Source organism: Streptopelia decaocto (genome assembly GCF_964273445.1).
Source record: "Streptopelia decaocto genome assembly, chromosome: 2".
Classification (NCBI taxonomy): Eukaryota; Metazoa; Chordata; class Aves; order Columbiformes; family Columbidae; genus Streptopelia; species Streptopelia decaocto.
Genome location: NC_138655.1, coordinates 104,439,087 through 104,460,495, shown reverse-complemented (window position 1 = coordinate 104,460,495; position 21,409 = coordinate 104,439,087). Strand labels below are relative to the sequence as shown.

The 21,409-nt window shown below is 39.2% G+C and overlaps 1 protein-coding gene across 1 annotated transcript in view; it reads left to right on the top strand.

The window, feature by feature from the left end:
• The window catches only part of CNTNAP2 (contactin associated protein 2), a gene marked incomplete at its 5' end in the record, with an annotated part of 1,159,740 nt that overhangs the window by 1,047,699 nt on the left and 90,632 nt on the right, over window positions 1–21,409 (top strand). The window contains 2 exons of the mRNA XM_082045698.1: window positions 6,452–6,670; window positions 9,431–9,667. Coding sequence (XP_081901824.1) covers window positions 6,452–6,670; window positions 9,431–9,667 — 456 coding nt within the window. The remainder of the gene's footprint in view (window positions 1–6,451; window positions 6,671–9,430; window positions 9,668–21,409) is intronic.

The window sequence follows — 21,409 nt, the reverse complement described above, 5'->3', positions numbered from 1 at the left end:
ATGAGCCAGCAATGTGCACTTGCATCCCAGAGAGCCAAACGTATCTTGGGCTGCACAAAAGGAAGTGTGGCCAGCAGGTTGAGGGAGATGATTCTCCTCCTCTACTTCACTTTCTGAGACCCCACTTGGAGTACTGTGTCCAGCTCTGGAGCCCCCAGCACAAGACAGACTTGGACCTCTTAGAGTGGGCCTAGAGGAGGGCCATGGAAGTGGTCACAGGGCTGAACACGTTTTCTATGAAGAAAGGCTGAGAGAGTTGGGATTGTTCAGCCTGGAGAAGGCTCCAGGGAGATCTTATAGCACCTTTCAATATATAAAAGGGGCTCATAAGAAATATGGGGAAGGGCTTTTTATGAAAGTTTGTAGTGACAGGACAAGGGGGCAAGGGGCAATGGTTTCAAACTGAAAGAGGGTAGATTTAAACTGGTTATAAAAAGAAATTATTTACTGTGAGGGTGATGAGACACTAGACCAGGTTGCCCAGAGAAGTTGTTGATGCCCCATCATTGCAAGAGTTTAAGGCCAGGCTGGACAGGGCTCTGAACAACTTGATCTACTGAAAGATGTCCCTGCCCATGGTAAGGGGGTTGGACTAGATGATCTTTAAAGGTCCTTTCCAACCCAAACCATGTTATGGTTCTCTGGTTCTGTGACTGTCCAACAGATTGTTTATTCCATACAGAAGAACAGCTTGGTCTAAAGGTTCAGAAAAACCCCGAGCCTCACTTCTTATTATATTATATCTTTTGGACGGATTTATGCCATGAGAAGTAGATGTTTTTTCCTTCTTGACACTTACATAAATGACTGCATAAGGTCAAAGAGAGTGTAAAGTTGTATGATTTTTTGTTTGTTTGTCTGACTTGCCAACCTACAGGCAAATGTAGAATGTGTCTAGTCTGCACAATGAATCCCCATGTTAGAGAGATACCTGAGCTAATTCTAAGAAAGATAGCCAGTCCACGTAAATCAGCACTCAGCTATGCTGGGTTTGATCCTAGGTGCAGTGTAGCTTCTCATTAGAACTAATTACTCTTGGCACAGCAACATGCTGATGCAGCTGTGCAGCTTCCAGAGCTAGTTCATTTGGCATTTAGCTCAGGGATCACTGCAGTGTTGGGCATAGATGTGCACAGTCATTTGGTCAAATGACTGAAGCTTTTGCTCATTAGTTCAAATGGCCATTTCATTTGGGAATTAGATAAATGATGAAATCTTCCAGATGCTTAGTCCAATTACTGTAAATATGGTCATTATTTTTGACAACTACCCAATTATTAACAGACAGCCAAGCTACACGGTAATTCCCGCATTACAGTCAAGCAATTTGGATCAATAATTTCTCTCTGAGATGTTTTTTGGTGGCTTTAATTTTTAGTTAGGTCCCTTGAGAAGTGTCCTCCTCAAAGCCAGTTCTGTGTTCCAATATGACACTTCAGAGCAGCATTTGTAGCCCTTTCCACATACTTTCAGCAGCCCGGAACAACCTATCAGTGCGGTAATGTCAGCTTTGGCATGGCTATCTCTTACCCCTATGCAAATGAGGGCAGCAGGGCAGGTAATGACTTTGGGAAACTGTCTTTAAACTCAGCTGTCTAAGCAGGAAAGGTAGACAAGATAGTTGCTTTCAAATCCTGGGAAGCCATCTATTCTATCCACAGTCTACTGCAGTTAATGGAAAGGATTTCGTTGACTACAGATATGAGACCTGATCTTGACCCTGGTGATTAATTCCATATAAAGATACATAAGCCACTAGCTCTAGATACATTTAGCATCCCTGTGTATTAAGTTTTCATTAATTTGCAATCAATTCACTGAATTCTATCTACTGGTTTAGTCAGTGAGCCCTTGGTCAGAGGTGTATTTACAAACCAGCTGTCCAGGAAGTTTGGTAGATGTTGCCCTTACAGAGAAAAGAATATTTTCAAGCTGGTTTTTTCATGGAACAAGCAAGGGAAGTGGAGGGGGAAATATTTGTCTGGTAGGTTTTAGTCTACAGTTTATAGCTTATTGTTGTACTCTGTTTTACAGTCAAGCAAGTTCCGATTCTAGCTGTAGCAAGGCATTTATGTTCTAAGAATGGAATGTCAGAAGGATCCTAAAGAAGTTACATACCATTCCCTTTGATGTAAGTCAACTAAAACATCAGTGAGTCCCACTGCAGGGTATAAAAATACATCAGGGAAAGTAAGTGTAAGGGAGGAGATGAAAATACATGTTTCATATAAAGGACAATGGGAGAGTAGGAGAGAAATAGAGAGATAGGCATACAAACTGACTGTGAAAAGGGTTGTAATCCCTCCTCCTTTTTTTTTTTTTTTAACAGCTATTTTGTCTTGGGAACCTCCACCTACTGCTTGGCATGTTGTGAGCACCCACCTGTCTGTCAGCATCTCTTTCTTTACTGGCAGCCTCATTATAGCTAGAGATCCTAGCCTCCAATTTATCAACAAAGATCAAACTAGGAAAACAGTAAAAAAAGAGACTTGAAACACAAGGAGTTCTAGGAAAATGAGAAACCTAGCTGTTCATAGATCTTGAATGCCAGAAAAGTCTATCAGCTCATTTACCCTGACCTTGTGCATAGCAGAGGACATAGAAGTGCATGCTACTTCGTATGCAGTTTAGCTTCAGAACTTGTGTTTAACTGAAGTATATCTACCAGAAAGCCTTGAAAGGCAGGACCCAAGGAACACAGAATCCCACAGACACTGCAGCCATAGAATACCAGGTTGAAAGCGAACACAAGGACAAGATGGCCCAGCACGCTCTCCAGTTGAATCTTAAAAGTGGCCAATGTTGGGGAATCCACCACTTCCCTGGGGAGATTATTCCAATGGCTGATTGTTCTCATAGTGAAAAACTTCCCTCTTGTGTCCAATTTGAATCTCACCTTCTCACCAATTTGAATCTCAGTCTTCTTTGTAGCCACCTTTTAAATACTGGAACATGGTGATGATGTCTCCTCTAAGCTGCCTTTTCTCAAGGCTGAACAAGACCAGTTCTCTCAGCCTTTCCTCATATGGCAGCTTCCCAGTCCTGTGATCATCTGTGTGGCCCTTCTCTGGACCTGCTCCAGCCTGTCCATATCTTTTTTATATAGCAGGGACCAAAACTGAACACAGTATTCCTGATGTGGCCTGACAAGCACTGAGTAGAGTGGGACAATGACTTCTTTGTCTCTGCTGGTGATGCCCTTGCTAATGCAACCCAGCATCTTGTTGGCTTTCTTTACTGCAGCAGCTCACTGTTCATTCATATTGAGCTTGTTGTCCACCAGGACCCCCAGGTCCCTTGCCACAGCGCTGCTCGCCAGCTGAGTAGATCCCAGCCTGTGCTGCACTCCTGGATTATGTTTTCCCAAGTGCAAGACCTTACCCTTGTCCTTGTTCAACTTCATAAGGTTCTTGTTAGCCCTTTCTTTTGGTCTATCCAGGTCTTCTTGCAGGGTGGCTCGGTCATGTCCCTTCCTTTTTATGGGCAAATGCCTCATAGATTTAGAATGAGGAAATGGTGGGTTTCTAAATAGAGCTAAAAAACAAGAACACAGAACAAAAAAATGAAAAGGGCATTTTGTTTTCCAGAGCTGCACTTCCATGTTCTGAACAGATGGCTGACAATAACCTGAGCCCTTAGAAAATTGAATAGATGAAAGAAACGTGTTCAGATTTCATATATGTAATTGCACAAGGCACAGAAAGAGTAAAACTAAGCCACAAGCCTCCATTTATTGAGTGAATGTATGTGGCAGGTGCACATAAATATTTCACCCTTGGTCAATTTTATGAAGTTTGTGTCACAAAACCTTGTACTGACTGAATATACTAAACCCCACTTTTTTCCTTTTTAAAAAATTTTATAATTAAGTGATTTCAGACATTTGTTCTCATTTCTTAGAACAACTAGTTTGTGCTTTATGGTATTTGGTTCAATACAAAATAAAATTAACATTAGGAAAACTCAATTCATGAGCTATAAAGTGACTGACCAGTAGAAATCTCTCAGACCCATGCAGCTCATTTTCTACATGTTTCTGAAAAAATCCCGCACTTGTTCAGTGGGTCAATGTGAATAAAGAGTCACATGTGCACATGTATGTTAGATGTCTTTTAATCATCTTCTTGAAAAGTCTGACAGAATAATACCGCTGTCATGTCAACCAAGGATGTATTCGACTCAAAGATGCCACATCATGCAAGAGTTGTATGTGTAGATAATGTGAGAGATTGAAAAGTAAACTGTACTTAGCAAAAACCCTAAATAATTGCTACCTGTCTACATAACTAGTTGCACTGAAAAAGTTTGATGTTGTATTAGGTCTGACTGAGACAGAATCAACTTTCTCCACAGCAGCCCATACATGCGCTGAAAATGGTCTTTGATGACAATACTTTTCTGGAATGCTTTGCCTTCCCTAACTATAGGATTAAATATCAAAATATAATATGAATCTGTACAAATGGTACTCTTATGTCAGAGGGAATAATTTTCTCCATTCTCACTATAAGTCTTTCAGACTGTGGTACAGGTTTCAGTTTAAAGACATGCATAAAGCTAGACTATGCAGGCACAGACCTTCTATTTTCTATTTGCCACTTCTCTACACTTTTTCTTTTAAAGGAAGAATAATCTTCCTTTAAAAAATTAAAGATGCTTCCATCCAGAAGACCAAGAGCTTGCAAAGAAAGAAGCATTCTTGCAGAGGTTTTTCAAAATCCTGGATGAGGTACCCACAAGCAATATCAACAGTGCTATCAGTTGCCTCAGAATAAGATGAAAAGTCTGCTAAGGGGTCCTTATTTTACAGCCTTGTAGAAAGACAGCTTTTGGGAAGCAAATCAAGCCTGACAGTGAAGAGTTCTGAGGTGATTCTTCAAAGCAAGAAGTAAAGGAAAATTACACACACGCCTTTGAAAGTAGGCTTGGACACAACATACAACTTAAGTACTGGAGACACTTTTATTCCTAATTTGCCTGAGTTTACTGGCAGAAATGCTTAAGTTATAAGACACGGTAACATTAAAATGAAATGTCTTTATTTAATGGCAAGCTTTGTCTCATACAGATTTTCTGTCTTGTAAAGTGCAAATGGCCAAACAGGCTAAATTCATGGCTTATGAAAGACAGTTAATTCAGTAAATGAAATTATTTTATTCAGCAGAGAACAGGGAGTATAACAGCAATAAAATATGCTTTTAATTTTTTCTTTTGGAAATATCCAGTTTTACAGAAAAATATCAGAGGTGTCATTTGTATAATAAATTTGTTTTGAGAGAACATTCTCTGTAAAAAGTTTATTCCTATCTTTCCATTTTTCATAAAAAAGCATTTAATTCAGCCTGACATAACATCATGAAAATCTATTAGGCCACATACCAAAATATTTCACACTGTTTATCAGTATTGTTAGTGATAATGATCATGCAGTGGTGCCTCTACCACAATTGAATAGCATTATTGAGCAATATTTTTATAAGACTGTTTTATTAATTCAACTAAACAAGATACCACACTGTACCGGAACACTGAGACCATAATTGGGCATCCGAGATTTTTCAGAAAAGTTAAAAGGGCACTCTGGCTTTTTGATTTTATATGTGAGAAAAACACATTAAATGGAACTCCTGATCATCTTTACTTCTGTCTGGTATCCTCCTCTGTGAATGCTATAATGGCTAATCCATTTTCCAATAACCCTATTACCTGGTGTTTTGCCACCATGATATAATTAACAGAAAAAAAATATATAAACCAAAAACCAGAGGGACAGTCAAAGTTTGCTGCGGATCATGTGGAGGAATGTCTAGTATGCCTAATGGACATTTGTAAAATTTTTAAACATATTTTGAATCATCTACTATAAATAGAGCACTGTAGAACTTGCTAAGAATCTATTTCTTTTTCAGCCGTAAAATCTCACAGAGGTCATTACCACTGCATCGTAAGTTCATTGTAAAAATTAATTGCCCCTCAAAAGAAAAAAAAAAAAAGAGTAGAATTCTTCTGCACCACTTCTTTGTCAAAATGCATATTTGCCTAAAAAACCTGTAGAAACTGGAAAGCTGAAGAAAACAAAAATTAATGTCACTGTTTCATGGTCTGTTGATGTTTTCTTCTAAAAGCTGGTGAGCAGGTTTTTCCAATATTATTGAAATTCCTAGTTGAAATAAAAAATCATTTTCAAGGATATTATTTATTCTGGTTAAATTTTACAAACCAAACTGATTTGATTTCCATCACCTGCTAGAGAAACTTTTGACAATGGCTTCCTTGGAAATGCTTTAACTCCTACTCAAGTTAGAATGAACTGAATGCTGAACAAGCTTATAACTTCTGAAAGGTGGCTGAGCAGTACATATTTCTAGTAAATATGACTCCTTTCTGTTTTGGAAGTATAAGTGAATTTGTTTACAATGTAAGACAAGTTCTCTTTTGCTTGGTGTTTCAGCTGCTACGGAGGTTTCCTTTTCATTTGATGTTGGAAATGGGCCCGTGGAAATCGTCGTTAGATCTCCCAACCAGCTCAATGATGACCAGTGGCATCGGGTCAATGCTGAGAGGAATGTCAAACAGGCTAGCCTGCAGGTAGACCAGTTACCCGTGGAAGTCCGGAAAGCACCAACAGAAGGTCACACGCGACTGGAGTTATACAGCCAGCTCTATGTTGGTAAGATGCAGAGTGGGTAACTGGGCTTTGCCCACACATGCTGAACGCTCTTTACCTCATGTCTTTTCAGCACTCCTAAAGCACTTCCATGATGGTAAGGGGAAAAGAAAAAAGAAAAATGAAAAAAGAAGTCAAGCATGTCCATAATTACAGAAATAAGATCAACTAAGAGAGAAATATTCTGTACTCTCAACTCGTCATTTTTGTCTTTCCCCACCTGCAGCTCCTGACTGAAAGGGCCAGCCTCCTTTTTTGCCATGTCTCTCTCACACACAAATGCTTATTCACCACTGAAGTGAAAAATTCTGCCTAGCTCTTCCCAGGACTGAGTGTGCCTGCAGTGCCCATCCAGCACTTCCAGCCACTTTAGTTTTGATAATTGCCCACGCTTTTGTATTCATGGTTCTCAATGCAGTCTTTTCCCTTTAGGCCCATGGGATGTTTGCCCAGTCGAAGCAGGATGGCTTCTCACAGTGTTGCCTAAATGCATTCCACAGAACCAAGTTAGTCCAGCTGCTTTGTGTAGCTGCTGGTGTCTGCTATATTTTGAGCAGGCTATTCCAGTAGCCTTCTGTTTCTCTGATTGTTAGACCCAGGGCTGTGAAGTGCAGACAAGCCAAGTATCATTAGCTGGAGTCAGAACTACATGAAATGTTAAGCAAGGAAGCACTTTCCTACCTCTCTAGGTATCTGTTAACAGAAGAGGGAAGAAGGGAAGGGAAGGGAAGGGAAGGGAAGGGAAGGGAAGGGAAGGGCAGGGCCAGGAAAAAAGACATTATCTCATTTATTTCCTGTGTTAGTCGGGCTTCAACAGCTGAAATTAATTTAAATGCTGTTTAAAACCTTCATGGCCTTAGTAAGCAACACAATGTCATTGCAAATTGTTTATAAGATAACAGATATGCAGTCATTATTTACAAGCTCAGATTCTCCTTTAATGCCAAGTGTAATTCCAATACAAGGCAGTTTCAAAATAAGCTGAAATGTGAAGTTTGTTTAGAAAAGAGACCCATAAGCTTTTAAAAGAAATACCAAGTGTTTTGCTGAAAATAGGAAGATCTGGATCTTTTTTCCAGAACAAATATTTGGAGAATTGTTAATAATGGTTATTTCTGTTGGTAGTTTTGAATTAACAATTACACCAGCAATGTTTTGTAATACCTAGTACCTTTATTGACAAAAACTGAATCTCCAGGTCTGCACCAGATTTTCTTTCTTTTTGAACCACAGCAATTCTGTATAACTGAGTGATTGGAGATCACATCTCAAATAATAGAGCCTCTGATTTAAGTCTTTACCCAGAGTTAGAAAAATAATTGATTTGAGTTGGAATGTCCCAAATGAACACCCTGAACATCAAGACCTGGAGACTAATACTGAACAAGAATTGTTTCAGTGCCTTCGGTTCCATTTTCTGTAGAATAACTATCTTTGGGCCCGCAAAAGAGCCTGAGGGATGATGACTTCATGTCCTAGTGTCCTAACTCACCAGGGGAGGAAAGAATTATATGAATTAGGGTATTGTACATCATTGCAGTGTATACTAGTTTACATAGAATGGAATCACAACAGAACTTGGCAGAGATGCAAGCGTTGCCTCTTCTTATCACAGAATCATAGAATCATAGAATGCTAGGGATTGGAAGGGACCTCGAAAGATCATCTAGTCCAATCCCCCTGCTGGAGCAGGAACACCTAGATGAGGCTACGCAGGAACATGTCCAGGAGGGGTTTGAATGTCTCCAGAGAAGGAGACTCCACAACCTCCCTGGGCAGCCTGTTCCAGTGCTCTGTTACCCTCACTGAGAAAAAGTTTCTTCTCAAGTTTAAGTGGAACCTCTTATGTTCTTACTCCAAATCATGCAGCTACTGAGAGCTGATTTAAAGCAGCCCTCTCTCCTTGGTTTGTCTTTAGTCCTTTTCCCCACTTGGGTAAATATCAGCCTCAGTGCTCTGTGGTGATGAGCATTCAGATCTCCTCTGGGACTCCTCAGTACCTGCGGCACTGTGGCAGTCAGAGAGATGAGAGGATGAGGAGAAAGGATGACAGTCACTCATGGTTATTTCTTTTCATTTTTAGTGTGTTTGTTTTGCTTCTAATCCAGCCCCAGATAAGACTTCCCTAGGTGAAATCACACTTTTCAGCAAGTTTTTACCAGGGGAAAAAAGGACCAGTTCTTAATTGACTGCTAAGAAAAGCCATCTCAATCTATTTTTTTTTTTCGTTATGTCCTTCACCCTATAGTCAGGCAACTAAGCAATATACATGATGCGTTGCCTGGAAATTAACATCTCTACTTTCTATTGCAACTGAGAGTGGAGATTTAATCTTTTCCTTCTTTCCTCATTGTGGCTTTGAAAAAATGTAACACTGCATAACATATTACAGCATTATTATTAGCATACATCATCACTGATAATATGGAGAATAAGGCTATACCTTAGCGATAGACCCAAACCCATTTCTTCCACTGTTCTCTCTAAAAATATTGAAATGAAACCAAGTCTTACAGTAGAGGACTAGAATCTCTAATGTGTAATCAGCATCAAGCAAACACGTCTGCTATTTATGCTTACTTGTATGGTATCAAAAGGTTAGATTTAATTAATTTCATTGTGATTAGGACAAGGCAATTCCTTGCATTTACAAAGAAGTTACTTATATCCAGCTGTTGTCACAAGTTTAGCAGGATATTTCATGTAAACCAACAACAATAAAATCTTTTCAGTGTTGTCTCACAGTTTTACATTCCTCCTCAGGTGCTGCAGGAGGGCAGCGAGGCTTCCTAGGTTGCATTCGTTCACTGAGGATGAATGGGGTGACACTGGATCTGGAAGAGAGAGCAAAAGTCACACCAGGGGTGAAGCCTGGTTGCTCTGGCCATTGCACAAGCTATGGGATGTACTGCGCCAATGGTGGTAAATGTGTCGAGAAATACAACGGCTACTCCTGTGACTGCTCCAAAACTGCCTATGATGGACCATTTTGCATTAAAGGTAAATGCTTTAGTGCAGGAGGCACAGCAAGAGAGAGCTCTCTGCCTGAGAAAAACCACAACAGAATCACTGCTTCGGCTTTTATTAATTAAAGAAGTAAATCCTGTTTAATACTACTTACAAACAAGTCAAATTACATACCCAGGATTTAAATGCGATGATTTAAAACCACATCTCTCATTAGTACTAATATATTTTACCTATTTAGATCAAATAACACAACAACGAAATGCATCAAGGAATGCCTGTAGTCATAGCAGGTCTGGCAGGCTGTATTACGTAGTCTTGAGCTGTTGAACAATGTCGTGGTTACTTCTTTAGAATAAAACATGGATTTAAATGAAAGCTACCTAGTCTCATTCAGAAACATAGCTGGAGATACATAGATGTGAGCTTTGGGTTGAATAACTTATAAATTAGATGGCCACAGTTTGGATTAAAAAATTTATCCATCTATAATCAGATCAAGTCTCATAGTAGCTTAAACTGGGTTAGAGATTGTACTTGCTAGGGTAAGAGAGGGTACAGAGCTCCCATGTCTATGTCTGTCCTTTGGAAATTCCCAACTTATGTTCTGAATTTTCAAAATCAATTGTTGTAAGAGACCGATTCACTATGGACACACATGCTTGCATAAGAAAGAAAGACAGGAGACGAAAGAGGGATCTTACATACAAAACAAAACAAAACAAAAAAAAAAAAGTGAGAATGAATATGCTGATTTATTTCCACATGTTTTTTCTTATTTTGACCAGGAATGATTGTGACAAAGTAAATAGTAATGGGAATATATTTTTCCAAATGTTTGCACAATTTGCAAGCTTTGTGACCATTCATTTTTTCCGTTACTTTTATAGGATATTCTCATTGTATTCTTGAATTGTTCTTCTCAACACCTCTAAAGGTTTTGTCAGATGAAGCTGAGGTGCTAATATCTCTCAGTAGCTTGCTTTCACTGTGCTTTTATTGGTATACAAAATCATCCGGTCTGTTGCTTTTCCTAATTTTAAGGCTTTCTCAAATAGTACTAATCCTACAGTTTCAGCTAAAAAACGTGAAGGCTCTTCTCATCAGTATCTATGATGTTAAAGAAACCTCTAGTGTCATGAACTGTTTTTGTGCTTCTAAGTTACCCACTGTACTAGGAATCTTGCAGGCAGGCTGAGTCACCCGTCACCACAAAGCTCACCAGGGAACGCTCCTGTCCTTTGACATTCTGATCTCTAAGTCCTTTATAACCTCTCTTTTTTCTTTTTTCCAAATCAACCTTTGAGGATTACTTTACAAATATCCATATCCTGCTCCTTTCCTGACACATTTAGAAGAAACCAAGTTTCTAACAGAAAGAGGCAGTCTGTTTACCTGTTGCTGGGTTATGGTCTGTAATTTCTTCTCAGACACTTCTGCAATCTTTGTTTATATCCATCTTCATTTCATTTTATGAAAACAGAGCTTTGTCCAATGCTGGTGTTGCTCACACATTGGAGCACCCTCTTCTAAAAGCTAAGGGATTGTTTTCATGTCACCAAATATTCTGACAAATCTCTAGCATGATTATTTTGTAAATTCCAATAAACATGATGTATTTCTAGAAGCAAAGCAGCTGCTGCTGTAGGTGTTGGCTTCCACCCTGCTTGCATGCAGGAATTTCGTCAGGTTTCACCGTGCTGTCTTGCTTCAAAGACAAATTTTAAAACATACCACAGAATCACAGAATGTATCCATCACATTGAGTACATAGAGTAACTCCTGGGAATGTGAATACAGTGATTTCAGTTAATTTACCAAATGGTTTGTTGTGACTTGAAGAATAGCAGTGCATATTTAGTATTTATGTTTGCTAGTGCATTTATGTAGAGGAAACACATTCAGGCTGGAACTGGGTCAGTCTCTTACAGAACACACATGTTGAATCAAAAGAAAAAATAATTGCTGCCATGCCACATTCAGTGAGTTCAGTTTTAAATTTTATTTTGTATTGCCCAAACTCATCACACTGGCTTTTATTTGTGTTTTTCTGTTTCTTTTATGGATAGATAAACCCCAAACTTCTGCCAAAACTAGCTCTAAGCTAAAAGTGTTTTATTTTTCCTGGATGTGGAGCTAACAGAATAAAAACCACAATTAGGGGAATAATTGAGCAGCTAGCACAGAAAAACCCTGTTTTTGTCTGGTCTGTAAGCACTGTCATAGCAACAGCAGTAATATTGCACTATACTATACCATAATATTCTCCTTATCAGCCTCCCAGTCCAGCCAAAGGCCTGAAGCTCTGACAGTGATACTCTGGGCACACAGTAAAACTTGCTGTAAGCTTCTGCTGCTGGGGGCAGTAGGTCATGCAAAATTACTCATGCTTGCATGGAGATCTCTGTACCACACAGTATTGAGCCATTTAAACATGACAACAGATCTCTATTTTAATTAACAAAACTATTCCAGGCAAAAATATATGTAAATCGTCAGGACTTTATGTACAAAATGCAAATTACCCGTTCCTATCAGTTAGTGCTGAAAACTGCTGTACTCATCTAGAATATCCCCAAGTTTGACTCAATGTGAGTGATTTGATGGGGCTTCTCTGTAGAAACAGCAAGGTAGCAGTGTGATAGAGTTACAGGATAAACACAAAACGGACTGCTTTTGGGGCATCCTGTGATCAAAATAACTGTAAAACCTCTATAACAAACAGTGCTGTTAATGAGAATGTGAAACAAAGGGAATCCTACATTTTCTTTTAATATCAGCTCCTGGAATCTTCTACAGTGTCCTCTTGGTCCATGACTGTCACATCTTGCCCAGAGGTATGAGGTAGCGGCGGAGAGGTGACTCAGGTTCATGGGTCCCTTTGGTTGGAAAACAGTACACACAGTACTTTAGGTCTGTAAACAAAAGGCTTCTATTTTGCAGCTTGGCCCAATTAGCAAATGATTTGTTGACAGAAAGGTTTATGTTATCGTAGGGTCAATCGGTAAACAAAAAAACGTTTGCGACATATGCGGGGCTGTAAACCTTATGTTACTATATCACTTATAAAAAAGGAAGCCAAAGAATAGAAGTATAGCAAAGAAAGAAAAGAGAGACAAAGATTTCACCATCCTTACAGCTCCTCTTTATGTGTGATGGAGATTGCAGTCTTGGATCCAGTGATGTGCAGTGTCTTCCAGTGTCTTGTTCAGTTCATGCTGTGACACTGGTGAGCAGAGTGGTCCTCAGGACGGTGGGTGGGCACCACCAGTGCTTGCACAAGGTAAGCATTTATAGCACTCTAGGTTGCCCACTTGCATAATTTTTGATCATTTGAGGAGGTGTTATTGCGAAAGATACAAAAGTCTGGCAGGGTGATTGCGAAAGATAGACAAGTGTTGGGCCATCTTGAAGTGTCTCGGCTTTTCCCTTAGTACCATGCTGGGCCTATCAAAAAACAGAGCTACATGCTCTCCAATACTCCCCCCACCTCCTGTATAAGCCAGACAGCCTTTGTCAGTCGCTTGTCATTGATATGTAGATTGCAGTTCACCTTATACTGAATGCCCCATCTCCGCTCCTTGGAATGTCCCATCTCCTGCAGCTGGATGAACTGGTTTTGCCACAGTGTTTGAGCCATAATCCTTATCAGTCTCTGACAACGAGATACAAAGGACAAACATACAGTACAGCAAAATAAATACTGGCAAAACAGCCAAGTATATTTTACTTAAATATATATGTATATAAAAATATATAAAATTTGTTGGAAAATAGCAGGGAATCTTTCTCTGCTTTCCCTGTAAAATAAAAATGTTACCTAAATTATTTTTAGTTGATTTGGATGAAAACATCGTAATTCTAATGTTTCAATTAATTAACACTTTCCCCTCTTTAAAAGCACTGAAATGTCTGTGAACAGGTTTTCAAAAACTATATTCTCTGTTTTCAAGCAATTCTATTCTTTATGGTAAGGACATAGTTGAATACTGTTCTATCACTTGTGGTTTTCTAACGTGCACCACAGTATGTATTGGATGCTGTGATGTTGAGTGAGTCTGATATGGGGCAAGCAAGAATATTTCCTTTGTTACCTTCACTGAGATTTCATGTCAGCTGCTAAGAAATAACAAGATTAGTGCTTTGCACAGTAAACTAGGACTAGGTTTTATTTTACTCCTCTGAGTAAATCTTCCAGGTCAAGCAGCTCTGTTGATTTGATAATCAATAGTGTCTGACTGTTTAAGTCATCACATTCAAACAGATACGAGATATTACGAGAAAAATATTCTACTCAGCAGGAATGGTCACATAATATAATATCCTTGAATATACCACAGTCTTCTCTTCTTGTTGATTATAATTTGCCACAAGAATCTTTTCTTATTAAAAAAAATATTTTGTTATTAAAGTCACTCCCCTGTTGTAAACATTTTGGGGTTAGTTACATACTGAAACTGCTAGCAGAAGAAGTGATAGAAAAAAAGATCAAAGAAAAAAGAAACATCATTACTATAAATAAATCACTATATAGTGGTTCGTAAGTAGTAAACACATCTCACAATAAAAACAGGCCTGACGTATTGTGGATTCTTTGCTGATCAAATCCACCTTAGAGCTACTGATTGATGACTGACAAGAAATTGCATTGTCTCCAGCCATATTAGCGGCAGATCACAATGTGATTGATGTGGTAGTGACCTGGAAATTACACTGCTTTTTTACAAGGACAAAAAAAGTGCAAAAATGGAATCTGGCATCTATTTTAACTTTATTTTTGTTTTGTATTTGGAGCATATGCAATTGGCTTCTCCTATCATTGCTCAGAGAAATTGTTCTGAGGAATACCTGCAGTATTTCGACAGTCCTACAGATTGCTTTCTGACCTTTCCCTGTCCTTTGGTTAGGCACAAATTCTCTTTTTCTTTTTTTCCCACAGCTGTCCCATCATCATTAAAGCATTTTTGATAAAACAATTAGCTTTTGTTCCTTAAAAAAACAAGCTATTTCTTTCCTTAAAACAAAAAGAGTGAAGGTCAAATGCTGAAATGGCTAAGCAGAGCATGTGGCAGCACTGTGATGTGGAGGATCCCACAGGGACAAAGCATTCCTCCCTTCAGTATTGAAGTGCTGTGGATCAACTGCAGGAGAAGAAATTGCCCACCACCAAGACGATGTAGCCAAAAAATAAAAATTAAATAGCTGATGCTGTGACTCATGTGCCCTTCAGGTGTGCTGGAAGGGTAAATTCAAAGCTTCCCAGTTTCTATGCTCACTCAGTTTGCATCTACAAACACCAAGGACACGAGCAGTGTATACACTTTTTTCTTTATTTCCTGTAAAGCTCAGATTCACAGTGTGAATTATTGCAATCCTTATGCCAATGCCCAAACTGACCTTCTTTATGTTGTTTGTTTGTTTGCTTGTTTGTTTTATATTTGCATGAATACTGAAAGCACTTACGCTAGTACTGTCATAGTCAGATTTCCTTCCTTTCTTGCTCCCTTCTCTGCCTCAAAGAGTAAAATAATCTTTTTACTAGGGTGAGTGGATGCAAAAATGACATACCAGTTCTGGCTCTATAGCACATGGGTGAAGCAGCTCTGCAGCCTTCTGCAGACTATTAGACTGACACTTGATCATCTCCAAATTCTGCCTGTTCAACTCCCTTTATTTTGCTGGTTGCAAACACATTTCATTGCTTTTGGTGTAAGTAATGGGGAGGTGATTGTTTGAGTGGTTTAAGGTAACTAACTTCTTAGTTTCCATTGCTCATAATCCAAGAACCTGGAAAATCAAGAAAACATTCCCGCCCACCTTCAAAAAAAATCTTCTATTCACAGCATGATTGTCATCTGTTAGCCAAAAGTTTTATCAGAAATCTTCCCTGGGTTGGGAATGTTAGGCTCCCAGTCTGGTTAGTCTGAATGCTGCAGTCAGGTTTTTCTACCTGTAGATCAAACTTCAGGACTTGAGTGTTAGCCTTGACTGAGTAAATATATGTACTTACCAAAAATATATATACTCTGTAAAGCTATTCCATTCTGCTGTCCTGTCAGTACTGTTGGATGAAACACCCACAGTTGTGCTCTAGTGCTTTGAAGATTATATTTCACTTAATTTACAAGAATTCTTTTATTGGAAAAAAACTTCACTTTTTCTTTCAAAAGCAAAACTAACCTTCCCTATACTACTTACATATCTCAAAGAGATACCATCCTGATTATGAACTTAACTTGCCAGGCTACTTACCATCCATAATAAATTACTTTTAAAATGCAAGGAGTTCTTACTCTGTATTCAGAAAGCAAATAAATCAGGATAGTAAGCTAAAAAATACTAAGTACCAGCTCAGAAAATGTGATAAACATTAAATTTATTTGTCAGCTAAGTATAATAGGCCTGTTCTGGTGTCATTTCTCACTGAATACAGATGTTTTATGAAAGACAAGTAGAGCAGCTTCAGCAACATTGCCAGCTGCTGCATGCCAACACAAAGGCAACTGAGAGATTTGAGTTTCTCGCAGCAGACACCCATGTGCAATATTTATAAACCTGCATGGAGTATCTTTTTTATTCACCTGATTTGAGTGTATTGTCACCTCACAAGCTGACAAGATATTTATCCTTACAATAGCTCTGTGATGCAAGAAAATGTTTTATTATGGTAATGCAGAAGTGAACGAGATGATGAGGGAAGCAAGAAGCTGCTCACTTTGAGAGCGAATACCTGTGGTACAGGAAGGAATTGAACTCAGATCTAAACTATCAAAGTTGTTAGTCTGAATACTGTGCAATCAATCATCAAATGGCAGTCTCTAATATTTCCCAAATTATTCTTGCAAAACTGCAAGGTTTTCTCTGAGGTTACCTAAAGAGCACCTCCAAAGACTCTATGTCAGGAAGTCATGAAACCTGGTCTGTTGTATATTTGACATTACATTTTTCTTCATCCATCCTGGTTTATTAGATTTTTTTTAACAAATATGGATATTTCCATTTAAAAAGAAGCTGGCTGTTCATTTATATTCAGCAGAGAATACACAGGGCGAGTTGCCATTCCCTTATTCTCAGCCTGCTGTCCTAGGCATCAGCTCTAACAGCCATAGCTATAGAAAGTCCATAGTAATTTCACGTCAGTGCAGAATGAACCACAACTGAGATTTTCCTGACATTTTTAGGCTTTCCTTGGCATGTGCACTTGGCATGTCCAAGTGTAGCAAGGTAGAATGAAAGGGACAAGCTTTACAGGGCAGTTGTAGGAGGTTTGCTGCCCTGGGCTCTCTGTATGTAGTTAATGGAGGTAGAAATAGTGTTTCCTGTGAAGAAGGTTCAGAGATCAGCCTTACTTAGCTATGCCAAACTTCTTCCTGGCAGAATCTGCCTGTCAGCATTGACTAGGGAGGCTTGAAGATGCAATGAATCGCATGGCTTAACCTCATCTTCCCTGACACTCATCCTGTTCTACTGAAGGTAGCAGGAAACTTTGTATGGATTTATGATCAGGCCCCATAGGATATGATACTTGAGGATGCAGGACAGAACCTTTAAACCCCTACATCTTAGTTTCACGAACTAAATACTGTGAGCCTGAAGGCAGAATTGAGTGAGCTAACCAGATAAAAGATAAGCGTTGCCATCTTCAAAGCACTTAAAGTAAATTCTGTCCCACATCAACAGCTGAGGAATTCTCACCCTTTACCGATGTCCTATGGCCAGGATGTATCTCAGCAAACAGTCCACAAATGTGACCACAGCCTTGAAGTAGCTTCAGTTTCTGGTGCTCTCTAGAACATTTTTAGCCACAAGCCAGACAAGCAAGCTCTACTTAATCTATATTCAATATTCTTAACTATATGAGTAATCAAAAAGGAAAGAAAATTATGCACCAGCAAACAGGTGTTGTTCAACTCTGTAAATTGCCCTAACAATCTTCGTACATGTACCAAGTGTCAGAATGCCTCCAGTGATTGTCCTTGCTTAGGATTTTTTAAATGCTGCTTTTCACTTCGTGCAGGGAAGACATAGTATTGAGCACTGGCAAGCAGCATCGCAGAGTAATATTTTTAATTTACCAACTGTTGCAAGGCCAAGGAGACATTTAAGGCCTCCAGATGGGTCATGCGTATACCTCTAAGAAGGCATTTCAGGCAGCTTTGTGAAACAAAGTGGGGAGAATTTTTCATGTGTCCTGGCCAGGCTTCATGGTTGTCAGGATTTTGTCTCCAGCTTCTCTGAGGCAGGGATTTTACACTGTTACTGCCTATTAATAAGATTTTTTTTGAAGGCCCAACATAAAAATAAACCCAAATACAGTAACCAGAAAAGTAACCAACATTCCCTTCTCCTTGATCCCCAGGTGAAAGGAGGCAAAGGCCAGGTCTTGAGTTTACTTGGAAAAATGTGAAGTGACAGTTCTGAGCCAGTGATAGCTATCCTACTGCAGAAGGTACATTTTTTTACAGTGCCACTCTTGAAAAGTTCCTGTGTTTAAATTGGGGGGTTGGGTTTTTCTGGTAGCTGCACAGATCTGTTGCATCTTCATTTATTAGGAATAATATCTTGCACTTGATTCATGACAATCCCTATTAACATTTGTATCCTGACTGTCAGCACAGAGGCAATTTGATTGCTGTAAAGCTTGCTGAATTCTGAATCTTTTATATATGCCCCCAGATAGAAAACCTTGCTGAAATCTTCAGCCAGACCTGTACAGTGCTGGCAATGCTTTTAGCAAGTGAGGAAAAAGTAATGGAGAAAGAAGATAAATTCTCAATGTGCCTGACTATATGGCTAACAGAATCATTATAACTACCTGAGAAGAACGAACACTGATATGTCACTGATGTTAAACCAGCAGCAAAGGAGAATCAGGTTGCTACTTTCTTAGGCCTACAATGCTGGCCCAGAAATGTCACGAGATTGCGGAAGTTTTGTAAGATAAATGTGGGGGGTTTAGCTATTTGGCTTTTTCCTCCAGTTTTATAACACTTCTGATCCCGGACATTGACAGAATGTACAAAAAGAAAAGTAGCTGAATGGGGAGAGGGGGACTGGGAGGAGACTTGTAACTTTCAAAATAAGATTAATTGTAACCTTCAAAATAAGTTTGTCGGTTCTCAATGCATGTGCATTTTGTGTTGAAGTTTTGGATCAGCTCTTGCTTCATCCCTTTTCAAATTAAAGCTGGACAATTTTGTAAAATATGTTCAGTTCACACTGGGTGTGAACTGAACTGGGTGTCTCGCTTGATAAAATAATTACTAGTGATCCACAAATCCTGTTCTGGGTTCCTCTACAAAGCATGCCCAAACTGTATGTATTTGCAAAGTCTGTCAACAGAGGATGACAACACTGTGTACTGGTGTAGAAATAGGTACTGCTTTCCAAAGAAAACTGATCTGTTACCACCACATTGATTTCCTCAAATCTTCTGTTTTGAAAGGGCAGATCGCAGAGGAACCCTTCACTGCAACTTATGCCTGATGTCCCAAGACTCATTTTTTTCAGACAGTGTTTGAAATATTACAAAAGAAAGCAGAGGCTGGGGCATGGCAATGTCATACACATTTCAGAAGCAGGGTTTATGCTATGTTTTACCTATTTTATTCAGGCAGCTTGAACAGTTTTCTGAATGAAGGACTTCATTATTCCTTCTGTCAGAGCTTCAGGCAGAGGATACACTTATGACCTCCAAGTAGATAGTTTTTGATGAGCCCTCAACGTTTCCATATCGTCTTATGCCTGTGTTCATTAAAGAGAAAATTATCCTTTAGCTTTTTATAATGTTTCCTAATAGTTTAAACAGCCTGCTCCTGTGAGCTGCTGAGCAGTTTGCAGCCCTGCTGCAAGGACCTCAGCTTCGTTCAGTAAAGCATGTAATCATGTGCATCAACCTCTTTGCTGAGCTGGAACATGAAGGAATTCAATATCTTCCTGTTAAGGGCCTAATATGCTTGCACAAAGTTCACAAGGTGAACCTTACTCTTAAAAGAGATGTTGTGCATATGAGGAGAAATTTGAGGCTCGTTACAGTACCTTATATGCCTGTAGTAAAACAGCTATACTGAATATCATTTTACTCAGTGCAAATTGAGTTAAACATACAGAACATTCTTAGCTTTGTCAAGAAATGTTTTCGGGAAAAAGAAGTCTTAACATTTCAGAGAGCATAATTTACTTAAAGCTTTCTTTTTAGTAATGAACATTTAAAGTAGCAATTCATAACTTCTACTGCTGTGGAAAATGCATCGCATGCTTTCCTGTTCAGCCCCAGAGCAGTGCTGAGGTCAAGACTGCAGATCCTGGTACGCCCAAGCACGTGGCCCTGGGCAAGCACAGTGCTGGGCAGTCCCGAAGATCGCTCCTCAAATAAAAGGTGTGGCAAGCAGTAAACAGGCTGGAGGCAAACATAGTTTTGCATTGGTATTCTGGGTGTGTGGAACCTCTGCAAGGGGGTGTGGTGCCCCCTGGCAGAGTGTGGGGCACACTGGGGCCCAGCACCCTCGCTCTGGCAAGCAGCTCTGGCAGTGCCGCTGCAGCGTAATTGATACAGCATCTGCCCAAGGAGCAGCTTGTCCAAGCTACGAGCAAAGGTTGAAGAAGAATAAATTAGCGGTCATCGGGGTATTTTTAAGCCAGTCTTGCAAATACTTAGAGCTGCATTGTATGCTGCTTCAGATTTGTAAGTGTTAATGCTTATTTCAACATCATTGTATGATGGCAGAAGGCATCACAATTTGAGGAAGTGTTTTCAGGATAGGGCCCCTTCACTTTTAATCCAGGAATACTGAAGTTGAGTATACTGCAAAATATAATTGTTAAACTGAATTGCCTCTTCCATAACTGTTTCAGAGTGAGTTAAGGTTTCTCCAATAAAATGGTAGCTGTAAATCTACAAGGATGATTGAATTATTTATAGCACGTTGGAGGCACAACTTGACTCCATGTTTTATACAGCCACACAGTGACAGTGACTATGATATTTAGAGTTTGGGATAATTTTTATATGCACATCTTGCTTTTATAAGCACATCTTGCTTCGTATGTTTTGAGAGAAAGCCTTTGCTTAGAATTGTGTAAAGACTCCAAATACTAAAAGAGAATAAAAACCAAATTTATTTAAAAATAAAGACAGTGTGTTGATTTTTCAGCAGTTTAGATGGGCAATTTTGTACCAATCTTTGGCAAAAATGATGAAAGATTTTCTTTAAATGACTGGTCACCTCTTCAAGCATTGCTTATAACCATTCTTTAAATATAGTACTCATATGCTATGCTCATAAACTTTATTAATCGTTCTTTAATCGCTGATGAAATGTTCATAAACACACCTTCTTATTTAGGTTCACATGTAATTTAAAAATTTCTTTTAATGGTATTGTCCCAGACAGCAAAGCCTATCCAGGACCACAATGTCACTAAATTAATAACTGCCACAGGAAGCCAGTCCAGCGATCCCCAACAGACTTAGTAGGTTAAACACTACCAATGGTAGGCAGCTATGCTGTGATTCCCATTGGAGACTGTCAAAGGCAGCCTTCCCTGTAAGAATGTCAACCTTGAATTATGTTTTTAATGTTAAGAAACAGGCAGGACTCCATTATTATGAGAAGTAATAACAATGCTTTTCAGCTGAAAGTATTAATTTTGCCAAAAATAGTTGTATTTTCTATCAAGAGTATTGACAAAGTTTTGTCTCAGATTGGTTTGAAAACTTTGTCCCTCCTTTCTCCCTCCTGGGAGCTACAGTTCAGGTGTCTCTTGCCTTGTTCC